General features: G+C 43.3%; 1 protein-coding gene across 1 annotated transcript in view; it reads left to right on the forward strand.

Moving 5' to 3' along the window:
- Positions 1 to 27,845, forward strand: part of PRG4 (proteoglycan 4) — a 75,589-nt gene that overhangs the window by 9,530 nt on the left and 38,214 nt on the right. The window contains exons 2-5 of the mRNA XM_084851619.1: positions 8,398 to 8,599; positions 9,791 to 9,886; positions 19,551 to 19,673; positions 22,013 to 22,129. Coding sequence (XP_084707745.1) covers positions 8,593 to 8,599; positions 9,791 to 9,886; positions 19,551 to 19,673; positions 22,013 to 22,129 — 343 coding nt within the window. The 5' untranslated portion in view covers positions 8,398 to 8,592. The remainder of the gene's footprint in view (positions 1 to 8,397; positions 8,600 to 9,790; positions 9,887 to 19,550; positions 19,674 to 22,012; positions 22,130 to 27,845) is intronic.

Genomic DNA, 27,845 nt, shown 5'->3' on the forward strand with positions numbered 1-27,845 from the left:
CCTTCACAGTTCCTGTCCTGACAACCCGCCCTCAAAACTTGGAACAGCTTCACTAACACCCTCCATTACAGCACAAAGGCCAGGCAACTGTTGTGAGCTGGTGTAATGTGAGTTAAGAACATCCTTGGCTCAGGTTTCACCTCAGCTATAAGTTTCCAGTTGACTTGAGGCAATCTCAGCCCTACACCTGCAATAAGAAGCTAATAATATTTCATTTAAAGTGTATGCCCTGACCTATAGCTAAGGCAGCCACACAATTAAAAGGTCTCTATGAATAGCAGTCCTCCTCATTCTGTCTGTGTTGTTTTTTTCCATTACAGAGATTAACTGCCAATCTGGGGAAAAGACGCATTTTATAATGTATAAAATGATGCATAAGTGTGTTTCCCACCACAGGCATGTGGAGGCAATAAAAACAAACAAACAGTGTTGTCATCCCCCCCACCCCCCATCACTTTACCCATGGTAAAAAACACAGTCTCACTGATCTTCATATTTTATAAAATACATTATTTTCAGACATGGCGAGTAATTGAAAAGATAGTTACACATTATGACTATGAGCAGAAAGGCATGGTTTTAAATAGTGCTGTGCCAAAATAATTCTCCCACATTTTTTCGACCATTCTCATTCAATTTGATAGAAGAGAAATTGCCTTCAAAAAGAAATTCAATGGTGAAGAAATTCTGGAGAAATTCTCCTGGGTTGGGTTTGGGTTTCTTGGGCGTACCTTACTTAGGAAGTGGGCGATGGGTGAGCACACGTGTCCTGTTTTTCATTGTACAGTCATCTTTCTGGCCGCCTGAAGTAGTAGCCGCCTCAGATACTGAGCCGCCTGAGTATCTGAGTAGCCGCCTCAGCTTCCTATACTTCACTTAAAGCCCAGTTTAAGGCACCATGAAATAATTCCTCCCATAGGGCTTTTTCAGATCAGGATGTGCAGGCAGCCTGGGAGGCTGGCTGTGATCAGGTAAGCTCAAAACCACCACAAAAATAAATTATAAAACATCTTGAATGAGGCAGAACAATGGAAGCCTCTTTCATGAGGGGAGAAGTCTTTCAGGAAATTGGAGGGCAGATTTTGGCAGAGCACTAACTCCACCTCATCCCTGGAGTTAGACACAGCACTGCCCCCACCTGCATTGTGTTGGATGCCACCTGGGAGCCAGCCTGACAGTTGATGCTGTTGCATCACAACCCCACCACCCAATCTTAGGAAAAAAGAAATAAGCTGAGCTACAAGCCCTGCCAATGGAGAGCTCTACCTGGGAGAAACAATTGAAAATTTCTCCTCCTCTTGGAGAAATTCAGTGAAATTGTCTCCCAAATTTCTCTGCCCAGAAGTACTGTGGAGAATTTCAAGAGCCCATTTGCGCACAGCTCTAGTTTTAAACATCACTATGATATTATGCTATATCAAGTGATGGATTTATTTTCTGTCTGATAACATTTTCTCCCTCCCTTCAAAAAATGACAAATCCAAAATAGACCACAGATGTGCACAGATTAGAGTGAAAGGATGCAAAAGAGAATAGGTAGAAGTCCACTTTTTCTTCTGTCCCTGTTCCTTTAGCCTGACACACAGACATTAAACAGGGGAACCTTAATAGCACAGAGATAAGTGGTGGGGAAAAATGTCACCTGCCCTGCTTAATTTCTGTGTATCAGCACAGGAGCAGGGCCAGTAAAAATTATGCCAAATCTGAATAGAGACTGGGTTATTATATTTATGCACACAGTGATATAAGCAGAAAAAGCACCTGTCCAGTAAAACCCTTCTCCCTAGCTTTGTTAACATATCAAGCAAACAAATGGTGCAGAATTTAGATTATCTTTTAAGTGGAGAGTAAACCCAGTCTGAATCCAATAGAACATCGGGATGCAGAGCTCCATAGCCATTATATAACATAGCAATTATAAAGCTGACATCATACTTCCTGTTGTTTATTTTCAGTGTGACCATTTCTTGGAAAGACAGTATAGGATTACACAATTTATGATCCACCAAGCTGAACACAACCCCGCCAACCATGTATCATGGTGGCCCACCACGGTCCAGAAAGCCCCCAGTGTTTGCTGCCTGCCTTGGACTAAAAAGACAGTGAGTTGTTAAGGTCTTGGCAGGCAGAATGCATGGCTAGTGGGCTACTTTCAGCTTGGTGGCTGAGACGGTGTATGAGCGTTTGTTTAGGCCTGGTTCTTACGCTTACTGAAAGGAATCTCCCTTGGCATGGTGAAGTATTAATGTCCATACAGTCCCACTATACCTCTAACATAAAGTGTTATGCACTGACAATTTGCACCATCTTTCCTTTATTTATTTATTTATTATTTAATTTATTAATCGCCCATCTGGCTAGTCACCCAGCCACTCTGGGCGATGTACAACATACAATAAAACAATAAAATTCTACAATAAAAACATTTCCTAAAATACCCTAACCCACCCCAAATGCCTGCCTGAACAGGCATCCTTCCCGGTTCATGTGTATGGCCACATCACACGTTATCTTGTAGATGTGGTGAGAGGATGTGAACATGATTCTTTACCACATCTCCAGAGGGGCTGCTTAGGCAAGTATAGGGATCCAGGACTCTGCAGTTCTGGTTCTTCAGGATTTTTCATCCTTCAGATATATTTTCCTTATGAGGGTTTTATGCAGTACATAACAGTTTCAAAGAAACGTAACATTATTAAAATTAGAGACTGACATATGATTTAACAATGAATCAATGCAAAATTGTACCCTTAAATACATTTTTGAGTGACTTATTCAGTTGAGTGCTAAATGACTTCTGCTATTTCCCTTGGAAGAATGTTTCACCTCCATTATCTTTAGTTACCAATGCTTGGGAGTAACCTAGGGCCGATCTACAATGCGCCCGCCATCGCAATGAATTCGGTGTCCCGTCGGGTTAAACGCTCTTGCATTAAAACGTGATTATTCACAGTCACCCATTTTCCCTGTTGCAGTGCTTCATCAAATGCGCGAGCTCGGTTCACACTCGAGCGATGAGCGCTGTGCTGTTTTCCTGCGAGCACTTGTCTGATCTCAGATGCTAAGCGGGGTTGGCCCCAGTCAGTGCTTGGATGGGTGACCGCCTGGGAATCAGGCTTCCTGCATTGAGCAGGGGGTTGTTGTATCCCTTCAAATGAGACTAAGTTTTACCCCCTCCTATCCCCTGCTCAGGATGTTTTTTTTTTTTAAATTAAGGTGTTATCCTTGCAGAATTGGGGCTTCTCCACAATGTTTTTTTTTCTAATTGAGGCATGATCTTCGAAGCTTCGAAGTTGTGAAGCTTCAACCCTAGTTAAGTCATTAGAACAAAAATTAAAGTCTTTGTGGGTGTCTATGGAAATTTGGCAGTCATCATGGAACTTTACTCCTACCCAGTTGAATCTTATGATGTCAATTTACAGAAACATTTTGTTCATTGCTGACTGCTTATTTTGTCAATCCAGATAATATTTTGCTTCCATTTTTCTCATAGTGAAGTGACTGAGACATTCTACTACGTGCTCAAATGTCAGTTGGCTGCTGTAAGGAAACATCCCTCTAGAATTTACATGCATATTCTAAAGTCGAGAGTTACATTTGAAAAATAGGGGCCACAGAATATTAAACCACAATGTTTTAAAGTTTCATCCACACTAGTCCTGACTTCTGACATTAGCACCCTATCCTCATTAACTTCTAGGGAATCCCGAAGACACCATTGCCAAATTGCTACATTCTAATATTTTCTGTGTTTTCCTCCTGAACTTTTTTAGACCTGATTTAGGGCTGATTTTCACAATAAAATGCTTGTCCAGTGTGGTATTTTAAGGTGTACTTTAATTAAAAGCTTCCTTCTTGCAGGGGGGATTATTTATTTATTTATTTATTTATTTATTGAACTTTAGGTTGCCTAATAACCAAACTTCTCTGGGCAGTTTATAAGTAAATTAAAAACACAAAATACAAAATAAAACAATGATAATAAAAAGGTACACAGTACAACCAGCTGCAAGGGGTAAAAAGAGTTGCACTGAACAGGAAGCAATAAAAAGAGGTGGACACTGCAAACAGAAGGCTACTAATTAACATTGCATGGGACATCTGCTGAATGGAACTTACAAGTAAACAAACAATATAGAAGGATATTGACCATGGGGAAGAGCACTGCTGGGTAAAATAGTGCAATATTAAGTGCCATTTGGAACTACCTGTTGAATTCTAGTTTCAGTGAAAAAGAAATGTTCCAGTATCGCTAAAGGGTCCTAATGTAGAAACAACTTAAGGCCCCTCACAACTGGATATATCAGGGCCAGCCCTACCATTAGGCAAAGTGAGGTGGCTGTCTCAAGCAGTTGATTTTGGGTGTTACAAAAAGGAATAAAATTGTGAGCTATTTAATGTATTATTATTGTATTTTTAGTGCAAGGAAAGGGGAGTGGTGCTTGTGGGATTTTCTGCTTCAAGTCCCAAAATAACAGCCGGCCTTGGATACTATGCCCCCTTAATGGGTGCAGGGGGCTTTTGCTGCTCTACCTCAAGCCGCAAAATGTCTTGGGCTGGCTCTGATAAAAACACAGGATGTAAGAGGCTGAAGAATATTTAGCAATACCCAAGCTCACAAGAGAAGCCATCTTAGCTTATTTTATGGGCATCAATTATTCTGTTGGAGGAATGCAGAGCTCTTTAAGACATTTTGGCTCTGGAGAAGTTATAAACGTCTTATTTTGTGCTTAACAACTGTCAGGATTGATTCTGAGCGCAGGGAGATAGTTAGCAGCTTGGGTTCAGAAGAAGAGCAGAACTGGTGGAGGCATTTTCACAAGCCAGTTCAGATATGGGTAGGCGTGCTTCTCAGGTTACCAACTCCCAGATGGCCGTGCATGAAGCTTTCTTCCTGCCCCCCTCTGTGAGAAGCAGCGAGCAGGAGGAGGAGGAGCTTGAGGACTGTGACCTAAAAGACACAAGGTGGCGGCGCAGAGCTAAGAGGGAAATGTCAGGGGAGGACCTCAGATGGTCGAACCGGTTAGCGCTGCGTGAGAGGCCATGCAGGGAAGCATCATGCGAGGGGTGGGACATCCCTCCCTAAGCTGGCCTAGCCAGATAGCCTCCCTTTCAAACTGCAGGCAACTTTCGGTGACCCCATTTGAATCCCCTGGAGGCATTCCTTTGTAGCCAGACAGTCTTTGAAGATTTGCATCTGTAATGAACCTATGAATAATGAATTAAAGGTGTGAGACTGAAGCCTCTCATTTTGTGTGAGTGCTTAAGGAAAGAGGGGCCCAAGGGGGTTGTGACACGAACATGGGTAACTGTACTCCTGATAATCTTTGGTAACAGGGTAACTATACTCCTGATAGTCAAGATAGAGGCAAGGTGAGGGTGGGGGGAAATTCAATTTTCTTTTACAAGCTCACACACACACACACACAGTCAGATATGTTAAACCAGATCACTTCTAGTTTCTGAACATGTCCTGAATGTTTATTTGCCAAATCACTGATCCTATCCCCCGCCCCCCCCCCCCCCGGAAGTCTGTCAGTTCAGCCTTTCACCTGTTACATCATGGGTCAGACATATTCAACTTCTTCATTTCTTATCTCTTCATTTCTGTGTACAAGTTTCTCAGAATTTGCCAAGTTTGGGGATCTTAATCTCTTTCTTCCTCCCCTGCCTATGTTTTCTATTATTAAATATATGGGGTTGGCGGAGGGCAAAATTCTACTGGTTCTGCCAGCCTTAGGAGACTCTGTTGAACCATGAGATTAGAATAATGTACAAGTGGTGGGGGGCATTGTGGTGAACCCCCTACTGTAGAACTATGTCTAACATCACAATGCTCCATTTCTGTGTTTCAGCAAACCAGGCCTTGGAATGCAGTAGTGCAGAGGTCTCCAACCAAAGGGACTTGTGGGCACATTTGGGAATTTGAGAAGCTGCTGTGGGCACCATCACAAAATAGCTCCCATGGAAAATGTGGCTAGTCACATAATGGCTGCCATGGGGGCGGGGTAGCTAGTCAAATGTAAGCTAAACGGGTGAAGGGGAGAGAAATAGCTAAGCTAGCAGCTGAGAGGGAAGGGGAAATAGCAAGGCTAGAGGCTGGGAGGGGTGAGAAGCAACAAGTTAAAGAGATGGGGAGAGAAATAGCAAAGCTAGAGGCTGGGAGGAAGGGGAAACAGCAAAGCAAAGGGCTAGAGGGGAGGAAAAGAGCAAGACTAGAGGCTAGAAAGGAAGAGAAAAAAGACTACCCTAACATTTTCCAAGGTTTTTATTTTTTAAAAGTTTTTTTTTAAGGGGACAGGGAGTGGAGAGCTTTGCGAGTGCCATTGGAAATCCCTGTGGGCACCATGGCCCATGTTGGGGACCCCTGCAGTAGTACTTGTGCTAGGACACGAATACTGTATAATGCTACAGCTACTGTTTGGGGCTGGCTCTCACCCTGAATAGGAGCACTAGTGGTCAGGGCCAGCCCTGCCATACAGCAGAGTGAAGCAACTGGATTCAGGTGGCACTGTGAAGGGGAATATATGAAGGTAGGAACTGCTGTCTAAATGGTGCAGCAACTCTTGTTCAAGTTGAAGCTGAACCCTGACAAGACCGAGGTACTTTTGGTGGGAGACAAGAGGAGGCTGGGGGATGTTGACCTGGTGTTGAATGGGGTACGGCTACCCTTGAAAGACCAGGTCCGCAGCCTGGGGGTCATTTTGGACTCCCAGCTGTCCATGGAGGCTCAGGTGTCAGCTGTGAGCCGGACAGCGCTGTATCAACTCCATCTGATACGGCGGCTGCGCCCCTTCCTTCCCGACCATCTGCTCGCATCGGTAGTACATGCCCTAGTCTCCTCTCGTTTAGACTACTGTAATGCGCTCTACGTGGGGTTACCCTTGAAGACGGTTCAGAAACTGCAGCTGGTACAGAATGCGGCGGCTCGCCTGATTAAAGGCAGCCGCCGGTGAGATCACATCACTCCAGTGCTGAAGGAGTTGCACTGGTTACCAGTTGTTTTCCGGGCCAAATTCAAGGTGTTGGTTTTGACCTTTAAAATCCTATATGGTTCTGGCCCAGCCTATCTTAAGGAGCGCCTCCAGCAACACCAGACAGGCCGCTTAACAAGATCAGCCTCAGATGGCCTTCTCTCTGTCCCATCAGCCAGGACAGCTAGACTGGTGGGGACGAGGGAGAGGGCCTTTTCTGTGGTGGCCCCCACTCTGTGGAACTCCCTCCCTAGGGAACTCCGTCATGCCCCCTCTTTAATGAGCTTCCGTCGTGCATTAAAAATGTGGTTGTTCAGGCAGGCATTTGGGGTGGGTTAGGGTATTTTAAAAAAAAAATTATGGTAGAATTTTATTGTTTTAAATTGTTCAATGGTGTGTTGTACATCGCCCAGAGTGGCTGGGTGACCAGCCAGATGGGCAATTAATAAATTTAATAATAAAATAAAATAAAAGTATTGCCCTAGGAGGGTAGGATGGGTGCCATTTGAGTTCCACCTGAGGCTGCAAAATGTCTTGGGCTGGCACTGCTAGTGATAGTGTTACAGCACTCTTTTTCCAGGCTCCAGCTGGCCCAGAACAAGAACAGTCTATATTTGGGGCGGTGAGCTCCAAATAACAACAACAGCAGCAGCAGCAAAATATACAGAACAAATCACGAAAAATTAGGTCAATTTCACAGATTTGCCCAACTGACTTGATTGGTCAGTTGGGAATTTAGCTTTGCTTGGCCCAGAACTTTAGTTGCCTGGGTGCAGAATTTTAATTTCTAGTGCAGAGCATACACAGTCCTGGCCTTTGGTCTCAGCAACACTGGGATGGAAACAGGACTTGTCCAAAGAAGCCTGGCAAAATCAGTAAGTAACTTTGAATTTGAGGGACTGCCTCCAACCCCTCCCCAAGCTATCAGAATGCAGTGGGCAAGCCCCAGTGACTTGTACAGGGGTCATGGTAGCCAACCTTAGCGGTGCCAGCTTCCTCCAAACATTTAGCAGGTGTATTCTCATATTTCACACGTTAAGCTTCTCCTTTCTGGACTTTATTTATTTACTACATTTATATCCCGCCTTTTTTCCTCTTGCAAGAAACCCAAGGCGGCTTACATTATCCTCCTCCTCTCCATTTTAGCCTCACAACAACTCTGTGAGGTAAGTTAGGCTGAGAGTTGGTGACTGGCCCAAAGTCACCCAGTGAGCTTCCATGGCTGAGTGGGGACTAGAACCCGGACTAGAACCCATTTGACAAGAAAGAGCATATATCTCCAAATCAGTCAGTCATAATGATGTGCTACTGCCATTTAATACTAATGCCAGATGCATCTGATCTTTCAGGACAGTTTGTTCACTTAACTAAAATATCAGAAATGTGTTGACTAATAAGTCTAAATTTATTTTTTTTTTCACAGTCATTTTTCTTAATGGGAGTGTTTTCCAGATGTTGCTGTCTAGTCTTCTGGGATGATTTCCAATAGATGTGGAAAATTTGCTGTCATGGGTTGTCACAGTTGGTTTTGTCTAACATGTTGCCGAATTAGTCCATCCCAATATATTCTCACCGATATATATAAAGATGTGGAGAATCACTGGTAACAGAAATAGCTATGGAGGGTAAGTGGAATGCCTATTTCTGTGCATAGAACTTTTGTTCAAAGGGTTTGTATTCTCTAATGTCATCCAGGAATAAAATGTAATATAAGAGTATAATAGATAAATATAGAAATAGCACACAAGTCTTATTTATATTTAATAAGATATATTTATCTTATTTACCTTATATAATATATTTATATTACATTGGCATTGACAGATGGGTTTTGTGTAAAAATACTGTATATCTTTTGGATTGGAGTTTTCTAAAAATACAAGGAGGTGTTTTTTTTTTTAATAAGCTGCTCATATATATACAACAGACTATATAGAATATATAGAATATAATATAACAGACAGGGTTCAATTTTAATATAAATAATATATTCAGTTTGAAACAGAAATAATTTGGCTAAACACCCACAGGACATCTTTAAATTGCTGCATATTATAAATACTATATTATATATTATAGTGTATAATATACTACTATCATAGGCAATATGCTGTGGCTGCATTCCTATACATACTACCTGGGAGTAAGTCCCATTGAACTCAGTGATTCTTACTTTATTTATTTCTGACATTTATATACCTCCCTATTTGCTAAAAAGCCATCAAAGTGTTGTACAACCATTTTAAAAATAAAACCTTAACACTCCTGAATAGAAATGGATTGTGCATAAATATATATTATATATGAGTTGTGATATATAACAGATTATTTTACTACAGTAATTAAGGTGATAAAGGGTTAAATACATTTTAGAAGTTATTTGAAATTATTATTGCATGCCTTCTGTGTGTGTGTGTGTGTGTGTGTGTGTACATTATTTTCTTTAGAAGTAGTTAAAAAGTGAGAGTGGGAATGGACTCCATGAGTTTTAGTGCTCTCCATTCTATACAGCTTAATTAATTATATGGATGTAATTATCTATCTTTTCTGTAGCACTTTTCCTGAATAAAATATTGTATAGTCCTCATCTTGTTTATCTTCTCCTGCATATCCTTCATGCTCAGTTGGCATGAAAAATGTAACATATAAGAAAGATACTTTAATGGTATAACTTTAAGTCTGTGAATAACATACACGTTGTAATAACATATACGTTGTAAGTAGTTTTAATGAGATATGTTTGGATCTTAGAATAATAGTGGAGTTGTTCTTACTATGAGAATATTATTAACTAAACAATATGAATTTCTTTAAAGGAAAGATGGGGAAAACAATCACCATGACGTGGAATATATCTTGGATCTCACTTCTTTTGCTCTCAGTGTTCTTAGCGCAGCAAGTTTCTTCGCAAGGTACAGTGAAATGTCCAGCAAAAACAATATTGTTTGTTGTCCAGCTCAGTCCATAGCCCAGTGGAAGTGAAGTATTAAAAACTGAGCTGGATAAAAGCACACCTTGGCAACTGTAACTGCTGGAACTCATGTTTATGATAGCTAGAGGTACTTCATCCAAAAGAGCCTCCCTGCAGTGACAGATCTTCCTTCCGACTGTAATGTTTGGAAGTTTTCACCACATGGATTGGTGCCACCATGTTGCAAGTCCCTTGGGGGACAGCATGGAGACTGACAATGTGATGCCCCTTATCCATGTAGTGAGTACTTCTAACTTTTATGGCGTGAGAAGAGATCAGTCATGATTGCTAGAAGACCATTTTCAGTCACAAGGCTGTAGCAACTATAATGTGCTGTGGTCTGATATAAGGGATCTGGTTTACTGTTCAGAACGTCTGATCCCTGCAGTGTACAAGTATAAAGGGCTTCCATCTTTGGAAGGAGTAAAGATGGGTCATGGGGGGAAGTTACCCTCTTTTCACCAGGGCAGTTTCCATACTGCATTAAGCCCTCCAGTACCTTAAATACTGGAGGGCTATATGATGCACTGAAATAGAGGTAACAGAGATAAGATTTAAATTATAATAGCTCCCTAATCCTATATAGAATGGGTTGGATCATAAGGTGTTCCTCCGTTCATGGAAAGAATAATTTAATGAACAGAAGGGCCTTTCATCCAGCAGAGGTTCCTGCTAACAGAAGGGGAGGTGATCTTTGACAATTTCCTCTCCTTCCGGAAGCCCCCACACCACCCCCACAACCCCCATGACATTCCAGAGGGTTTTTTTTTTTCCCAACAAAAAAATGTGTCTGGAGCATCTTTCTGTAGACACTTTCTGTAGTTTGTTAGAGACAAACTAGATGTGATGTTAAATGCAAACAGCTTTTAAAAATGCAAACAGCAACAGTTGGGATGGGGCTGATCGTTATTGGGATCGCAGCAGGTGTGGAGAGGGTATTTTCCTCTTTCCTCTCCTGCAGGGTCCTGAGGAAAATCCCTCTACTGAAGCTGGTAATTGTTTGTGGGGTGGGGAATCCCCACTGGGGGATTTTCAGTCTCAGGTCTCATTGACTGTATCACAGTTTGATACCCTCATAACTTGGGTTTATTAGTGCTGATTTTATAGTGATGATGATTATAGCAGAATATGGATCATTATGGTTTTATATTTTTATGCTGAATTGTTTTTTTTTGATGGATTGTGTCCTGCCCTGAGATCTATTGACACAGGGCAGACTAGAAATATTTTAATAAATTTAATAAATGTAATGTCACAAGGACCTAAGCCATTATGTGGGTCTACTGATTCTACTGAAATGAATAGAATTTGTTTTTCTAACCCTGGGTTGTTGTAAATTAAGTAGGAGCAAGTAAACATGCTGGATCTTGCCGCCTGATAACCGCAGCTGGGTGGAGATACATAATCCAGGGACATCCATGGGTTAACCATGGGTTACAGCTCTGGGTTGTCTCTCCCCCAACCACCCAGAATCTCTGGTTCACATTGTGGCATATGCCCTGGTTCAGAGATTTTCTAAAACTATATTGTCAGTACCTTGGTGACCCCTGATCACCTGTCTACTGCATACACCGTCAAATTCCCCTTACAACCATATACTATCTAGAGCCAGTTCAGTACTTCACTCACATATAGGTAATACAGAATTCTAGTCCTTAAGAAACACTCTCTCAGACAAGATTTTGTCTTTTTGTCCTTTACTCCGAAGTATTAGCATAACAGTACGAAATACAAGAGCTTTTGCATGCATAAATTCAAACACATGAAAACATCTAACATCATTCTTAAACAAGACTTCTAAGCAGAGTCAAGTACATTTGCTAATTTTCAATGATAATCAATATCAAGCTTACCAGGTTGATTCTACAGGCAACATGTTGGGGAAAGCAGATCCTAAGGATAGCTTTAACTGTTGTGTGTTCTAAGTCTCCTTTATATCATTTTGGATACTATAAAATATGCCTAAACTATTTTTACTACAACTTGTATTACCTATCCAAGAATTCCAAAGATAACCTTTCTACTCTAAATCTTCATATGTCTAAATAAGAGTATCAAATTTTGAAGTTTCTTATCTAGATTAATGTGCATATCAACTTACTTATCCAAACATCTTAACTTTCTTTGACATGTTACAGGTATGTTTTTGACACAAATCCATTCATTTGATATCATCCTGTCTTGTGGGCTTGTTTTCCTTACATATTTATGGTCTCCAGTGAGGTCTCTTGGTCACTTATCTGATGGCCCATCTGACCTAATGACTTTACGAGACTCTACTAATTCAAATTCGTAAACCTAAATCTAACATTGACACCTCCTTATCTGGATTCCTTTTTAAGCAATAAAAGGATCTATTTCTAATTGTCTGGTACATCTCGCAAACCTCAGAGCTAAGGTGTTTTAATTACTCTTGGGTCAGAAACCCATACTGGGTGATATTAGGCAATGGGATCCCATTTTTAATCCCAGAATTCTCTTGCAGGCATTTAATTATAGAATTTCCTAATCAAGCAGCAGGGGTAAGATCATGCAAATGTGAAAGATTTGCTTGATCTGCCACAACATGTCACAATCAACAATCCAGGGATGGGGAGTCTCTGGCTTGTTTAGCTCTGCCTGGCTGCTGCAGGAGTGATCATGTTGCAAGAACCAGCACGTGCGCTCTCTCTCCTGCTTTGTTTACAACAACCCAGAGTTTGGGGGAAAACATGGGTTGTTGTGTCATACAAACTAGGCCATTCTATAGCTCTCCCCAAGGCTAGACCAGCATACAATGTGCTCCAGCCTTTACTTTCATTTAATCGTCTTCTTCTACAAGGTGACTTCACACAAGAAGGAGCATTTCACAGCATGCTCTGAAATTTGTTTTTTAAAAGTAAGGATGTATGAAACTCTCACCTGGCTCCACACCGGGCAATCCGTGGTGTGGGGGAGGTGCTCCGTCCCTTCCCACGGAATCCTCCCCAGCTGGCTCCGCTCCGCGGCAACTCCGCGGAGCCGCCGGCCGGGGCCGCCCGCTGCCAGACATCCGGCCGCTGGGCTGCACAGGGACGCAAATGGCAGCTGCCATAGCCACCACCATTTGCAGCTGCAGCCCGGCAGCAGCTGGAGCCGCCGGAGCTGCTGCCGCCACCAGAGCCAGAGCCGCCACCAGGTAGGCTCCATTTCGTGGGGCTTTTGCGGTGTGGTGGGGCGGGTTGCTCCGTTCTGCCACGGATTCCGGGGGGCCAAATTCACTGGAATTTGGCCTCCCTGGGATCCGTGGCGGAATTCTCTAAATCCCTTTTTAAAAGGAGACAAAAGGATGCCCCAAAACTCTGTGTGCATTGGCTCCTTCATGAGGATGCTTCCCTGTTCATTTCAATGAAGGGGAGCAATTCTTCATGGATATCTATTTGCATGTCCAAATCGGTCCCCTCCACTGAAAAACAAGTTTGCACGAAGACATGTTTTACAACTGTAAGAGTTCTAAAAATCTCTCTTGCTCCAGCAATTACCAAATAAGAGAGGTTCCCTACATGTATTCTTACATATTTTCTATATATACTCTTCATTTCAGTATGCTAAATTCACACCTGATATTGCATCATCTTGATTTTAATTTGAAAGAATTTATTTCAGTCCGCAGCCCATGAACAGAATAGAATTTTGATATATTAAGACAACTGAAGAAAAAACTAAAACTGTGTGTGTGTGTGTCCACACAAATGATAGAATATGGCATTTAATTTCACATATTTGATGCAGTATTTTTAAGAAAAGATATACTCAGTTAAGGTGTTATCAATGTAGACTCAGAACAACTCATCTTCCCTTTAATATATATGGCCTTGTTTTAATGGCTACAGCAACAAACCCAGCAGTATTCTCAGTAATTTTGTTATCAATGTCTGTCAATAGGACATATATCTGAATCATGTTACACACTAGAAAACTATTTCCTTCATTAGTTTGTATAATATCTCAGTATTTTATTCTTGACCTCTAATCCTGCCTCCAATCACAATCCTTCATGTCATGGAACTTGGTCCAGAAGGCCCAAAATGTGGCCCATGGAACTGACTTTTTGTTATAAATTATTAAAGGCTCAGCAAATTTGCACTGAAAAAAACAAGACTTGAGTTTAACTGAAAAATCAAGATGCATCTAGTCATCCACCACTAAATCCAAATGCTACTCAGTGGCTACATTTGGATGTCATGATAAACTGTGCCAAAGGAGGACCGGGGGATGGGGAAAGCACAGGAGGTGGCTAGCTATGGATTATCATGATGGGAGCAAGCCTAGCACCTCCTGGTTCATGCACTCCCCCCTCTAGGCTCTTTTGCCACAGGCATGAGGAGTTCAGAAGCTTTTGCTTCCAGTTTTGATTATCTGTGGCTTGTTATGGCATCTGAACTTGATAAACCATGCTTAATGTTCGCTTGAAACAGCTTAACTTCAAACCATAGGTTAGGAAGCTCACTTGTTTTAACAAACCATAGTTAAGATTAATCACAGTTTAGGATTTAGATGACATGACAAGCCACAGGTAATCAAAAATGGAAGTAAAAGCTTCTGAACTCTTCTTCATGGCCACACTGGAGAAGGAGACAGGAATATGGAGGCACACAAGCCCAGGTACAAGCTAGGCTTGTTCCCACCATGAGAATGCAGGTTCTTGTGACCTAAAAACCAGGGGGTTTTGTGATGTCCGAACACAGCCAGTGTCTACAAATTTTACATGTTACTGTGAATGTCTTAAATTTGGTGAATGTTGACATTCATGTGTGAATGCTGACAATTCTGCATACCCAAATTCTGCATTTTTGTTAATACCTGAAGGTAATTATTTCCATACATTTTGAACATAGACAAGTGGACATTAACAGTACATTTGGGTGACTGTCAACATTCACCAGATTTCAGAAACTTACTATAAGCTATCTATCTAGAATGAAAATCAGCAGCAGAGTAGCTTATTTGGATCCAGCTTCATGAAGTGTGAAAAAATCCTAAAACAATATTTGGCAGAAGCATATATATTTAAAAAATATTGTAATTTGAAAATTACATGTCTAATTGCAAGATTGTATAATATCAATAACAATAGTCTTACATACATATGTAATACAGAAACTGAGGTCATGATGATGACATTAAAAGTCCAGTTTATTTTAATTGGAGAGTCAAGAATGGGCTTAACTGTCTTCCATTGAAATCAACAGTTCCTAAAAGTAACTTTGGCTAGATTGTGTTCAGTCATCTGTGTAGATGGCTCATTGATTTCTATTCATTTTATTGTAAAAATCCAAACTCTCTCTCTCTCTCTCTCCTTTTCTGCCATCTTCTATCCATGGTGGACAAGATGTGATATACAGGGGACTGTGCATGCAGCCAGAAATTAAAAACTGCTTTAAGTGACCTGCCACAGAAGTCACTAAATTTTTATGCTTTGGCTATCTTCTCTGCAAAAACTAGATAATGTATACTCAATGGTTAATTGAAATTCTGCAAGTTAATTACATGTTTCCATTCTTACCCTTAAATGTTATGGTTATATGTGTGTCCAATATGTGTTTGAAAAATTATTATTGTCTTCCATATTGTGTACATGTTTTTTGTTGTTGTGTCTAGAAATTTCAACTCCTTGTCTTGCGTAATTTCATTTTGCTTGTCTACTAAATGTTTGGTCTTCCTTGTTCAAAGGGAAGGATGCCATGGTGCACTAAACTGCACAGAAGTCAGTAAGTCCCCCCCCCCAACACACACACACACTTTGGTTGGCTAGAATCACAACCTCCATCTGTACTAGACCTGAATGTTCAGTCTCCCAAACGTGAGACTATTCTGATGCCATCAGAATTCAGTGTAGTGGTTTTTAGTAAAAACACAGTTGCTCAGCCTGCCAGAGGTAGACAGTAAAATGAAAACAGTTTGTCTGAATGGATTATCCATACTTTTTGCTCAGAGATTACCATCTAAAAGGCAATTGGCTTCTTTGAGAGTGTGGTTCCTGGGAGCAATTCCTAGCGAATTGCAGGTGAAGCCATTTTTACATGTCTGTACCCATAGGAATCATTCCAGGAGTTATGCTGGGGCTGCTCTGAGTTAGCATTAGATGGAATTAGTGCTTTGCTGAATCCTGCCCCCTATTTTCAGAAACTTTTTCTCCCTGACAAAGAGGCATTGTTTTTTCTGCCTTTTTCAAAGGGAGAGGGAGAATTCTGGAGAATGTTCTCCTTGGGGAGGGGGACAGGGTTTCCACATACCTTTTTTTTAAGTGTAGGTGATTCTTGAGAGGTCTTCTTTCTATTCTTCTTCTTCTTATTTTTAAACACCCCCTGCACTTGCAGGAGCCCTGGACTCTTCTCCAGCTGGGAGTTCTTCCTGGATGCCTATTGGAGAGAGCGACATCACATGGCCTCCTGGGAGTTCAGAAAGAGCTGCTGGACTGGAGAAGATTCCTGGGCTCCTCAAGTGCAGGGGGTGTTTAAAAAAAAAATAGAAAGAAGACCCCTCAAGAATTGCCTACACTTAAAAAGGTACGTGGAAACCCTGTCCCACTCCTCAAGGAGAAAATTCTCTGAAATTCTCACTTCTCCCAGCCTATTTCGCCGAGTTTTCATCCCACCCACCCCCACAATGCCAAAAAGAATAGACATTTTCAGCACAGCACTAGATGGAATCCGTGCTCTTTGTTTCCACCAAAGTCTTTCCTTGAGAATGCATCTGGGCCACTTCCACGCATCCATAAAATAAACAGGCTAACTACACGTTTTTCCTAAAACCAGAGTGTGACGTTGTTTCACGACATGGGAACAGTGCACGTGGTGCCAGAGCATAACTGCAGTCTGTCTCTAGTACAGCTTTTCCCAGTGTGGCACCCTCTGTATGTTTTGGACTACAATCCCCGTCTCTCCTGCCAACTGTCATGCTGTCTGGGAATGATGGGAGTTGTAGTCCAACACATCCAGAGGGCACCAGGTTGTGGGAGGCTACTTTCGCATGTCATAGGCAGTGTATGGCAATGGGAGTGGAACTAATTCATCCAGGAAAAACACTTCAAAAGTAGAGTGCCTGCACACATTCTGTGTGCACTGGATTCTGTAAGAGCCAGAGAAGAAAGGCTGTAGCTCAGGGGCAGGGAATGTGCTTGGCTTTGCATGCAGAAGATCCCATCTTCAGTCCCTGGCATCACCAGGTAGGGATGGGAAAGATGGCTGTCTAGTCCTGGAGAACCACTGCCAGTCAGTGTAGGCAACCTGTGGCCCTCTAGATGTTGGACACCAACCTTAGCAGCTCCAGCCAGCCTGGGCTATGGTCCGGGATGATGGGAGTTGTAGCTGCACAACATCTGGAGGGCCACAGGTTGTCCACCTCTAGGCAATATTGAACTAGATGGACCAATGGCCTCACTTGTTAGAAGGTAGCTTACTATGTTCATGTTTCTGCTTAACGTCTAATGGCAGCCATGGGCATGTCACGAAGCGTGCAATTCTATGCATGTTTAGACAGAAAAAAGGCCTACAACTCCCAGTATTCCTCTGGGGAATGATGGGAGTTGTAGGACTTTTTTCTGCAAAAACATGCATAGCTTGCACCCTAAATATACCTCACAGGGTTGCTTCTGTAAGGATAAAACGGGATGATCCTTGGCATATGATCTCCTCAGAGGGAGTATTCTGAAAGGTGACTCTCCAGAGTTATGGAATGACTACCCAGACCTAGTCAAGTATCAGATTCATGTTTAACAGTGTGCAGTGTATTCAAGTATGATGAATATGGCTTACACTATCTAGCCTTTAGTCAAGGGGTAATTAACTTGGACTAACCTTGTGATGTGACGTTAGTGACCAACAGAGCCCAGTGAAGTTTATATGTTGTCCAAACACCAGCACCAGCTGTAATAGTTTTATGGCAATGAAGCCTTTCTATGAGATAAGTGTTGCATAGGGTACGCCACTGGAAAAAACAAAATCTACATGAGTCAAAAGCCTTATATTGTATTCAGTTGCACATGATGGGGGCAAACTCCAATCTCATTTTCTCTTACTGAACCATTCCCTGTCCTCAGGCAAGACATATAAGGCATCAAGCTGCCATGAAAGAAAGATATTTTTTAAAGACAATATTTTTATCTTTTAAAGACTCCGTGTGATCTCATATCTCCTGAGGTCAAATGGATTGGGTTGCTGTAGTTGAGTGTTTCAAGATGAAACAAGGCATCTCTGACACCAGTATATAACTATGTTTGATGCATTCAAACTTGCAGAATATATTCAAGTGTTGTTGTTGTTGCTGTTATTTTAATTAGAATAAATGATATGGATGAGATCCAAATCGCCCTGCCTGCATGCCTGAGGTGCTCCCACATGGGCACGGTAGGGTTGCCACGTTTTTCTTCCAGCTGCAGCCCCTCACACATTGGATTGAATGCTACTCCAGAGGTTACCCCAACCTTCAGGAAAGGCTTTTCAGGGAGCAAGAGGGGCTGCAGTGGGAAGGGAAGCCCTTAAAAAACACACATTGTACTACGTGAAGCCTTCTTGATCCCAGCTCATATTCTTATGTTTAGAGCATGCTAGTCTTACATCATCATCATCTTATACCCTACTTTTCCCCTCCAAAAAGGAGCTGCTTAAAGTGAATGACAACATATAAAAACAATAATCAATCATAAAAGACATTTACAACAAGCTAAAAGCGGCAGCCGAACAAAACAAAAGCAACCCCCCCCACACAAAGAACCAAAACAGTCAATAAATAAAATGAAGCAACAGTTTAACCTTCTAGATCTTCCCCAACCTGGTGCCCTCCAGATGTGTTGGAGTACTGACACATGGCCTTTGGCCATGCTGACTGGGGATGACAGAATTTCTAGTCCAACATCTGGAGTAGGATATTGGAGAAATCCGCAATGGAACCAAATGAGTTCAGATTTTCATGAATCTGACCGGTGGATTCTGCAGCGGACTGGCTTTTCCCCGTCAGGTGGATTCCACAGACTTACAGACCGCGTTTCTAACTTTCCCTAATTTTGCACAAATTTCACCTTTTAAAATATGCAGTATTTATATATTATATATGCAGTATTATGCAATATTTTAAAAACCTGGCCCAAAATGCACATTTTCCCCATAGGCTAAAGCATGAAAATATGAATTTGGGGGGAATTTGCACATTTTCATGCATACGAATTTGTGCAAATTTGGAAACAAAAAAATCCGATTCCTTCAATGGGTGGATGACGGAATATTTTTATACAATCCATACATCCCTAATCTGGAAGACAAGAGCCTTCTTACAAGCCTTCTTACACAATTGCAATCCATGGATAAGTGCTCCTGTGCACTCCTGTTTTTGTCATGAGATTTGCAGAGGAGAAATTCCTTGTAGAATTTACCCAGTGACTGCAGGAACATTCCTACTGCTTTGGAAGACTTGGTGATTGTAACAGGTGTTAGGCTGAGGCAACATAGTTTGTGTTACAATGAATATTGAGATTTGTTTTCTTTTAAAGGGGAAAACAACCACTATTCCTCCCAATGCTTTGCCTTTCATTCTTTCCTAACATACCATGCTGGTTTGGCAATATTTACAGCAGCATTGTGTGATTTTAGATATGTCAAGCTGTGCAGGGAGATGTGGGGAAGGGTATGCTAGGACGCGTGACTGCCAGTGTGATTATAACTGCCATCTCTACGAAGAGTGCTGCCCAGATTACAAGACAGTCTGCCTTGCAGGTAAGTTCTCAACTGCAGTCTTTTTTCTTTCTTTTTTTGGATGAATAAACACTGCTCTGTTCCATTAAGACACTGGTTTTTTCAAACTGTGTTTTGAAAAATGGGGTTGCTGGGAAACTTACCAAGGATTTCTCTAGGAGAACCTTTCTGCAGTCCCTGAAAGACTTTCCTGATCTTCTCCTGCCATGCGCAGGTTCAGGGGACTCCTGGTTACATGCTAGGGCAGGGTTGGGGAACAGGATTGGTCCTGGGGGCCAGACTAGCTCTGGATGGCTAAAAGGGTGTCAGGGGGCACGACCCTCCCCTTCCTCTGTGCCCTGCTCCTGATATCATCTGGCCCATTTTGGCTTTCTTTGAATAGAGAGAGGGAAGGGGAGGGGGGAAGTGAGGCTGACTGAACCATGGCCTTGAGACTGCAGCTCATGTGTTCTCCCAACCCCTCTCCCTTCTGAGGGGGTGGCACCTCAGGGAAGGGGAGGGGCTTCTTCTGAGACCCATGGACCAGATGGGCTAGCCTTGCAGGCTGTATTCAGCTGAGAGATTCCCATCCCTGTGCTAGGCGCAGCTATCAGTTGCATGTGGGCACCATGTAGGCCCAACAGGCCAGGCCAGTATCCCAAAGGAACTACTAGTGAATCATTCCACAGGAAACATAGTGGGGCTCCTCCCCATACCAACAAGTTTATGTAGAAACTGGAAAGGATAGGAAGTTTGAAAAACCACTGCCTTAAGATCCTTCCCTTTGATACCTGTTACTTGTTGTCTCAGTGTTGATCATATTCCTTTTGTGTCCTGTGTGTGTCTCACTCAGTTTTGTGTGTGAATGTTGCATTATGGTTTGAAAACTCTATGCCAGACGTCCTGGCACAATTTCCAGACGTCCTTGAGTAATTCCTGTGGGTTATGGTGGAAACATGTCATGTCATGTCATGTCATGTATTGTCATGTGAATGACTTCTACGTACAATTTCTTCTGGTGTAACAATCCTCAGGAAACCAAAGTGCAATTCTCGGTATCTCAGACTAGCAAATATGTTGTATGAACCATTGTTCATTTATATCCAGCAATGGGAATCACCCAATGGGAATAATCCAGGTTCTGAAAATCACATTATAGGGGCTGTTCACACAACACGCTAACCCACATTTCATGGCAGAGCATGAGTTATTGTTGAACTGTGGGTTGTTTGTTGAACCCAGGACATTTTCTTGGGTTAGTGTGTTGTCTGAACCCAGGACATTTTCCACAGGGTGGCTTGTTAACCACGCAATGTGGCTTGTTAACCACCCTGAACAACCCAACAACAAACCATAGGATCTCAAGGTGGCTTGTTTGAGAAAAATAAGCCACACTGCATGGTTATCCCACGGTTCAACAAGCAACCCACACTCAACCACTGAGTGTGGGTTAGCATGTTGTGCAAACCCAGTCAATGTGAAAATTGAACCACTCATTCAGAAAGGTTTGACCATGACTTTTCATATGTCCTGTACTTTTCTAGAATGTTACCTAGATTCCAGTGCAAAGAGGCACATTTGGCTGACTCTTCCCAAACACAACACAAGCAAGCTGTCTGGCTCCTTAACTCCCTTGTTAGCCACATTACATTTGAAGTGATCCCAATCAGAGAGTGTTCCACTGTATGTCATATATTCTGTGGCACTGGGCTTTCCAGACAGCCTGGTTCAGAGTCAGCACCCATACCATAGCGTCTTGTGTGTGACATTCAACGCAAGTGTGTGACATTCAAAGGGGCAACAATAAACAGAACATGTCATGTTTTACTTGGTGATTATCTGTGACCTTCCAGCATGAAAGCCAAAGGATATAAATGTGGTTTGGTAAATAAGATAGGTAAGTTTTTATAACTATATTTGTTGGAAAGAAAAAGGGAACTATAAGTACGCTCCCCTCCTCCACACTACACCTAGTTTTATTTTCAAGTGACATTAAATGATAAACAATGACATACTTATGTCTGAAGGGTTTTATCATTATAGTGACACAGGGATAATGAAATGTGTTCAAGGGGACCACAGCATAGATTCTAAACCATATCCAGTATGCTACAAATTAATGTATTTCAGTTTAATTTTACAATCTACAGAGGCGATAAAGAAAATTAAGTGGACTTCAATTCATGCCTGCAACTGCAGTGATCCCTTCATATACACAACAAATTTCAATATGCAAGCCAGATATCTTGGCTGGGGGATGCTAGGAGTTGTAGGACTGTTTTCCTGTCTAAACATACATAGGTTTGCACCCTTAATTAAACTAAATTCCATTCTTGCATGCAAAGAAAACAGTGCTAACCTTCTTCCATCATTCTGTGTAGCACTCTCCTGTAAAGGACGTTGCAATGAAAGTTTTCAGAGAGGGAGACAATGTGACTGCGATGGAGATTGTGAAAAATATGGCAAGTGTTGTCCAGACTACGCACAGGCATGTCTAGGTGAGTGCTCTAAGGACATCATGGTCTTTCAGCCCCTTTCCCCATCATTAGCATGTAATCTGAACCAAGAAGCTCATCAAAAGATCAATCTTGGAACTTATTTTCAGTGCTAAGATTCAGGCTTATTCCCTCCCTCCACATAGAAAACTAGCATTGTCAGGGAGAAAGCTAAGCTAAAGCTATTTTCCTTGACATGCTAGTTTTCTATGCTGAGGAAATTATATGGAGGAGCATTCAGCCACCTGAACCTGGGAGACTATAACCCAGGCACAAGTAGGAACTAGACTTATTTCTTTTTTTTATCTATGTAGTAGCCAGTTCCAAATTTTGTCACACACTAGCAGTGTTACAAATAGAATGTGATGCAGCAATATCCAAGGTCAGGAACTGTCTTTGAGAAGGGGCCAATTGTTGGGTTGATAGGGGAGCCACTGGAATGGATAGCCTGTTTGGCCCACAGCACCACTCCCGGCCAAGCATCACTGGGGATAGAGATGCCCAGTGGTCACTGAGCAAAATGGCCGAGTCTGGACCAATGGCATCACATGAAAATAAGAGTCCAGAGTGAGGTTATGACTTATGAGTAGTAATGGGCTGGATCTATTCTCAGTAGCTCCTATTATGGGGCAAAGTAAATAGGCTTTATCTGGGACCCTTCATCCCAGACATTGATGCCACCTGGAGCAGGAAGCTGGTTACGCCCCAACCCCAATGGTGTTCCCAAATAAATGCACCTCTCCTCTTTCACCCCTATATGGAACATACAAAACTGCCTTATGCGAAGTCAAGCTGTGTTCTGTCTAACTCAGCATTGTGTGGCCAGCGCCTAACTGGGCCCGGTTGGTGGAAGGGAATAAATCAGACACACAGACATAGCTGGGATGATAAACTGGCCACAGCTTTATTGACTTCCAGTTGAATAAGCTCTGCAGCAGCACAGGGCATGGATCCTTTCATTGGCCCGTCCGCCTGCTGTCCGATTCTCCCTTCCTGACCTGCATGCCAAGAGCACTTGTGGTGGATGGCAGGGCTGGGGGCACATCACAGCATGGACCACTCATGTGAACCCCTTTCCACCACCCCGGATGTGGCCAGTTTGCAGCCCCCATGCCATGTGGTGCCATGTCCCCACAATCCCTTATGGGAATCCCCACCTTGGGGGACAAATCCTGCTCCCTGTCACCAATGAATCCAGCCCAGTGCCAACAACACTTACAAAGTTGTGACAAATGTTATAACATGAAGCATCCACAAAGAATGTGCTGATAGTCCAGATCGATTTATTTACAATGTTATTAATCTTGCATTGGGGAAGGCAAAGGACTAGGGATGTATGGGCTGTGTAAAATCCGCTCCGTCCGTGTTTTGCCGATCGTCAGGGTGCCTTTTGTTCCACTGTCCACTAACAGGCGGATTCGAATTGGTTTTCGTTATGTGGAAAAATACGCAAATAATTCCTTAAAAGAGTTTGCAACAATTTACATAATTTACGTTAGTATGTAAAATTTAGCATATTGTCCCCCAATCAGTTCAGCTTTTGCCTGCGTATATTTATCCGTCTCAGCAGAAACAGGCATATTTTCCTATGAATAAATTAGGGATGGTGGAGAATTCCACCACGGATTTCAATGAGGCCGAATGCACTGGCATTCAGTCTCCCGAAATCCGTGGTGGAATGGCCTCCCCCCTGCCCCCCCGTGGATTCCCCCCGGGATGAAGCTTACCTGGGGTGGATGTTCTGGCGGCAGCGGTGGGGGGTCTTTCGACCGGCTGCCGCGGCTGCCATTTGCATCTGCTGTTTGCCGTGATAGGCTATGTAAATACTTACATAGCCTATCACGGCAAGCAAAAAAACAACAACCAGCGTACACAAATGATGGCAGCTATGGCGGCCGCCATTTGTGTTCCCTATTTTTGGCGGTTTTAGCCTACGTAAATATTTACGTAGGCTATTACGGCAAAAAAAAAGGGGAACGCAAATAGCGTAGTGGACGCTATTTGCGTTCCTTTTTTTTGCCGTAATAGCTTACGTAAATATTTACGTAGGCTAAAACGATGAAAAAAAAGGAACGCAAATAGTGCCCACTACGCTATTTGCTTTCCCCTTTTTTTTCACTGTAATAGCCTACATAAATATTAATGTAGGCTAAAACGGCAAAAAATAGGGAACGCAAATGGCGGCTGCTGTAGCAGCTGCCATTTGCATACGCTGGGTTTTTTTTTTTTGCCTGCTGTGATAGGCTATGTAAATACTTATGTAGCCTATCATGGCAGCCTGGCTGGATGCAAATGGCGGCCGCTATGGCGGCCGCCATTTGCGTCCACACCAGCCAGTCCGCGGCTGGAACTCCAGCTGCGGACGGCCCTTGCCGGCTGCTCTGCGGAGCCACTGCGGAGCGGAGCCAGCCAGGCAGGATTCCAGGGGGGAGGCCCGGATTGCCTCCCCCCCATCAAGGATTCTGGGGGGAGGGACAGAGCGCCTCCCCCCCACTGCGAATCAATCCGCGAAAAGATAAGTTACTTTCATACATCCCTAGAATAAATATGTGTAAATTTCAGCAAAGTAAAAAACAAAATCCGGGAGTCCATGGACTCCGTGCGGTCTGAGGAGACCAGTCCGCAGCAGATTCCACAGGTTGGATTCTCAGAAATCCAAGCTCATTTTAGTCTGCCTCAAATTTCTCCAAGCATCCCTACAAAAGACCCTGCACTGTCTTTGCCAATTGGTATGCAGGTAAAATTCCCTCCCAGCCCCATTAAGTGTTGACTACTTCTGCCACTGCAAGACGTCTTATTACGCGGAGTGGGTGGGTAGGGAAGTCAGTGACTGCAGTCCTGCAGCCGAGTGGGAGGCCTCCTTTTCGGGGCCTCCAGTTGAACTGGAGTGAGAACAAAGGAGAGAGATCTCACTCCGATAGGCCCACTCCTTTGGCCCCACCCCCATCAAGCCCATTGCAGTGCCAGTTAGCTCAGCCTCTGCCTGGGAAGGTGCTGATGTTGCAGCTGTTCAGTTGTTCCTCGCCAGCCTTTCCTCCCTTTGCTGCTGGCCTGTGTGCCCCCAGAAATCACAGCTCCCCAGAAAGAGGGGAACTTGGCTTGTCTACACTGGAAGTGGCTTTCCAGGGTTTCAGACAGGGATCTTTCCCAGTCCTACCTGAAGATGGCAGGGATTGAACCTGGGATGTTATCCATGTGAAGCGTGTGTTCTACCAAGGTGAAAGTTTGTCACCATCCTCCACTGACACTGGGCAGAACAATCCTCACTGACTTGGACCACGTAAGACAAGTGTGCAGAATGTCAGGCATGGGGGGGCAAATCTGGCTCACCTGGGGGGGCAAATCTGGCCCACCTGGGCGGGCAAATCTGGTCCACCAGGGTTCCCCAGATGGCCAAGCCCCCTTTTCCCCAACCTCCAATCATTGGCTGGCTTCCAACTTTTGTGCAGTTTTCCCCCCATTCTAAATGGTTGAAATGCCTCTCCAAGAGCTTTAGGCTACAATATGCTGGTGTTTGGGGTATTCTGGCCCTACCTGTTTGGCCTTTGGCCCCACCCACCACTGGAATGTGGCCCCTGAGAGCTTCTCTGAAATGGGATTTGGCCCTGGAGCTGAAAGAGGTTCAACACCCCTGATGCACAATGAAGTAATGTGTCTCTGCACAGCATACAAAGAGACATGCTGCCTCTGCCCCGGCGTCTTTGTAATATTCAGTTCACCCTCCACATGTACTCCACCCATCATCATGTTGGGGGTTTAGGTAGCTTTAGACTGAATCTACACATAGCATTTATACCGTTATCATACCGTTATCATAACTATTGGTACACATGACACCAATGGGCACCAATAGTTACGATAACGGTATGATAATGGTATAACTGCTATGTGTAGATTCAGTCTAAGTATAAAACAGTAACATTTAAAAACAACAACGGAGTATCAAGAGTTGGTAAGGCACCATTTGTTTAGTTTTTAATTATTTTTATCCACTCTACATGCTGCTCACACCCACATTTACTACCTCCTATTTAATTATGCAGTCAAGTCGGATCTGGATATTTGGCAGACATAACCTCATTTGACTTTAGTGGAGTTCTGCCAGGGTAGGATTTGGTAGTAATAAAGGGGTCATAGAGTTGCCGTGGCAGAATACTGTAGAAAATCTGTCTTCTTAGCCCCCAAGATAGAACAGAGGAACAAACTCTCTGTGCGTTTCCATTCAACAAAACCTCCTTCCCTTACAGTAAACTGCAATCTTTTTTCCCCCAAGGACAATAAAGCTTCCCTCACCTGCCGCTTTCTCTTCCAGTCCCAATTCTCTTCCAGTCCCTGTTGCTTTTGCCCCAGCCAAGGTCTGGATGTGGTGGTTACAGGAAGGAAATTGTTTCTGTACCCCTCCATCACTCACCGCTTGGCCTACGTAAATTAACCTTTCCGACACATGGCTTCAGGGGAGGGGCTGTAGCTCAGTGGTAGAGCCCCTGTGTGGCATGCAGAAGATCCCAGGTTCAATCCCTGGCATCTCCAGGTAGGGCCGGAAAAATTCCTGCCTGAAACCCTGGAGAGCCGCTGCGAGTCACAGAGGGCTAGATGGACCGACAGTCTAGTTTAGCATAAGGCAGCTGCCAATGTTCTTTTGCAGCTGCTTGGTGGAGACTTCAGTTTCTCATAACTTGGCTCCCTTGCCACTAAACACATCGTTTGGCTCTTTTGTAACGAAGCCAGAGATGTGACCGCGGTGCTAACTGAACTTGCTGTTTGGTGCTGGCAGGCTTACTCCATATTTCTTAATGCTAAGAAATGCATCAAAATAAAACACATAAACAAATATTTGGTTTCATGCTAACTAGGGTTGACCAGATGCAAAGTAGGACAGAGCTCCTGTTGTGTAGAAGAGGGAATTTTAGCAGGTGTGGATTGTCTGTGGTTAGGGAATGTAGAATTATCTCTTCTACAGACCTATTAAAGTGGGGGAAGGGGCCACTTTCAATCCCCTAGATTCCCCCCTGCCCCGTGGGCTACACTCCTACTGTTGCTGCTGCACCCCTGAATTTGGCAGCAGCAATAAATAACTATGGAGGGGTAAGAAGGACAAATTTTGCTTGTTTTCAAGCTAAGTGTGCCCTTTTTACCCTTCCATAGCAGTTTGCTATGGGCTTTTTGTTTTTGTTTTTTTGCTGCCACCACAAATTTCAGTGGCACCGAGACCAGGGGCCCCACACCAGAGGGCAGCAGACCACGTGTTGTGTATTAAAGGCACAGGAGTGCTCTCTTTTTCCTTTGCATCTGCTCACCCAGGGCCAGGTTTGAAGGAAGAAGGTGCCTCCTGTCACATCCCCCCAAAACTGCCCTGGTGCCCAGCATGAGCTGACCAGAGGTGGCAGGGTGGGCAACAGCAGGGATGGGCAGTGGTGGGCAGCTCCCAGACAGGCATTCTGGGGAAATTAAGATGGTGGTGGCTGCAGGTACCTTGCCTAGCACTTCTCTTCAGAATTTCAGGCCATTAGAAAAGGTGGCCGGTGTCAGCAGCGGTAGGCCATGCTGCTTGTTCTGCCATGCTGAGTGCTGATGCCAGACTTGTGTTCACTCCCTAACACTATTATTATTGTTGTTGTTGATGATGATGATGATAGTAATAATAATAATTTCATTTCTATACCACCCAATAACCAAAGCACTCTGGGTAGTTCACAAAACAGTTCACCAATACAAACGG

Source organism: Heloderma suspectum, chromosome 4 (genome assembly GCF_057233095.1).
Source record: "Heloderma suspectum isolate Gila_16-S chromosome 4, 16-S_ref, whole genome shotgun sequence".
NCBI classification, from domain to species: Eukaryota; Metazoa; Chordata; class Lepidosauria; order Squamata; family Helodermatidae; genus Heloderma; species Heloderma suspectum.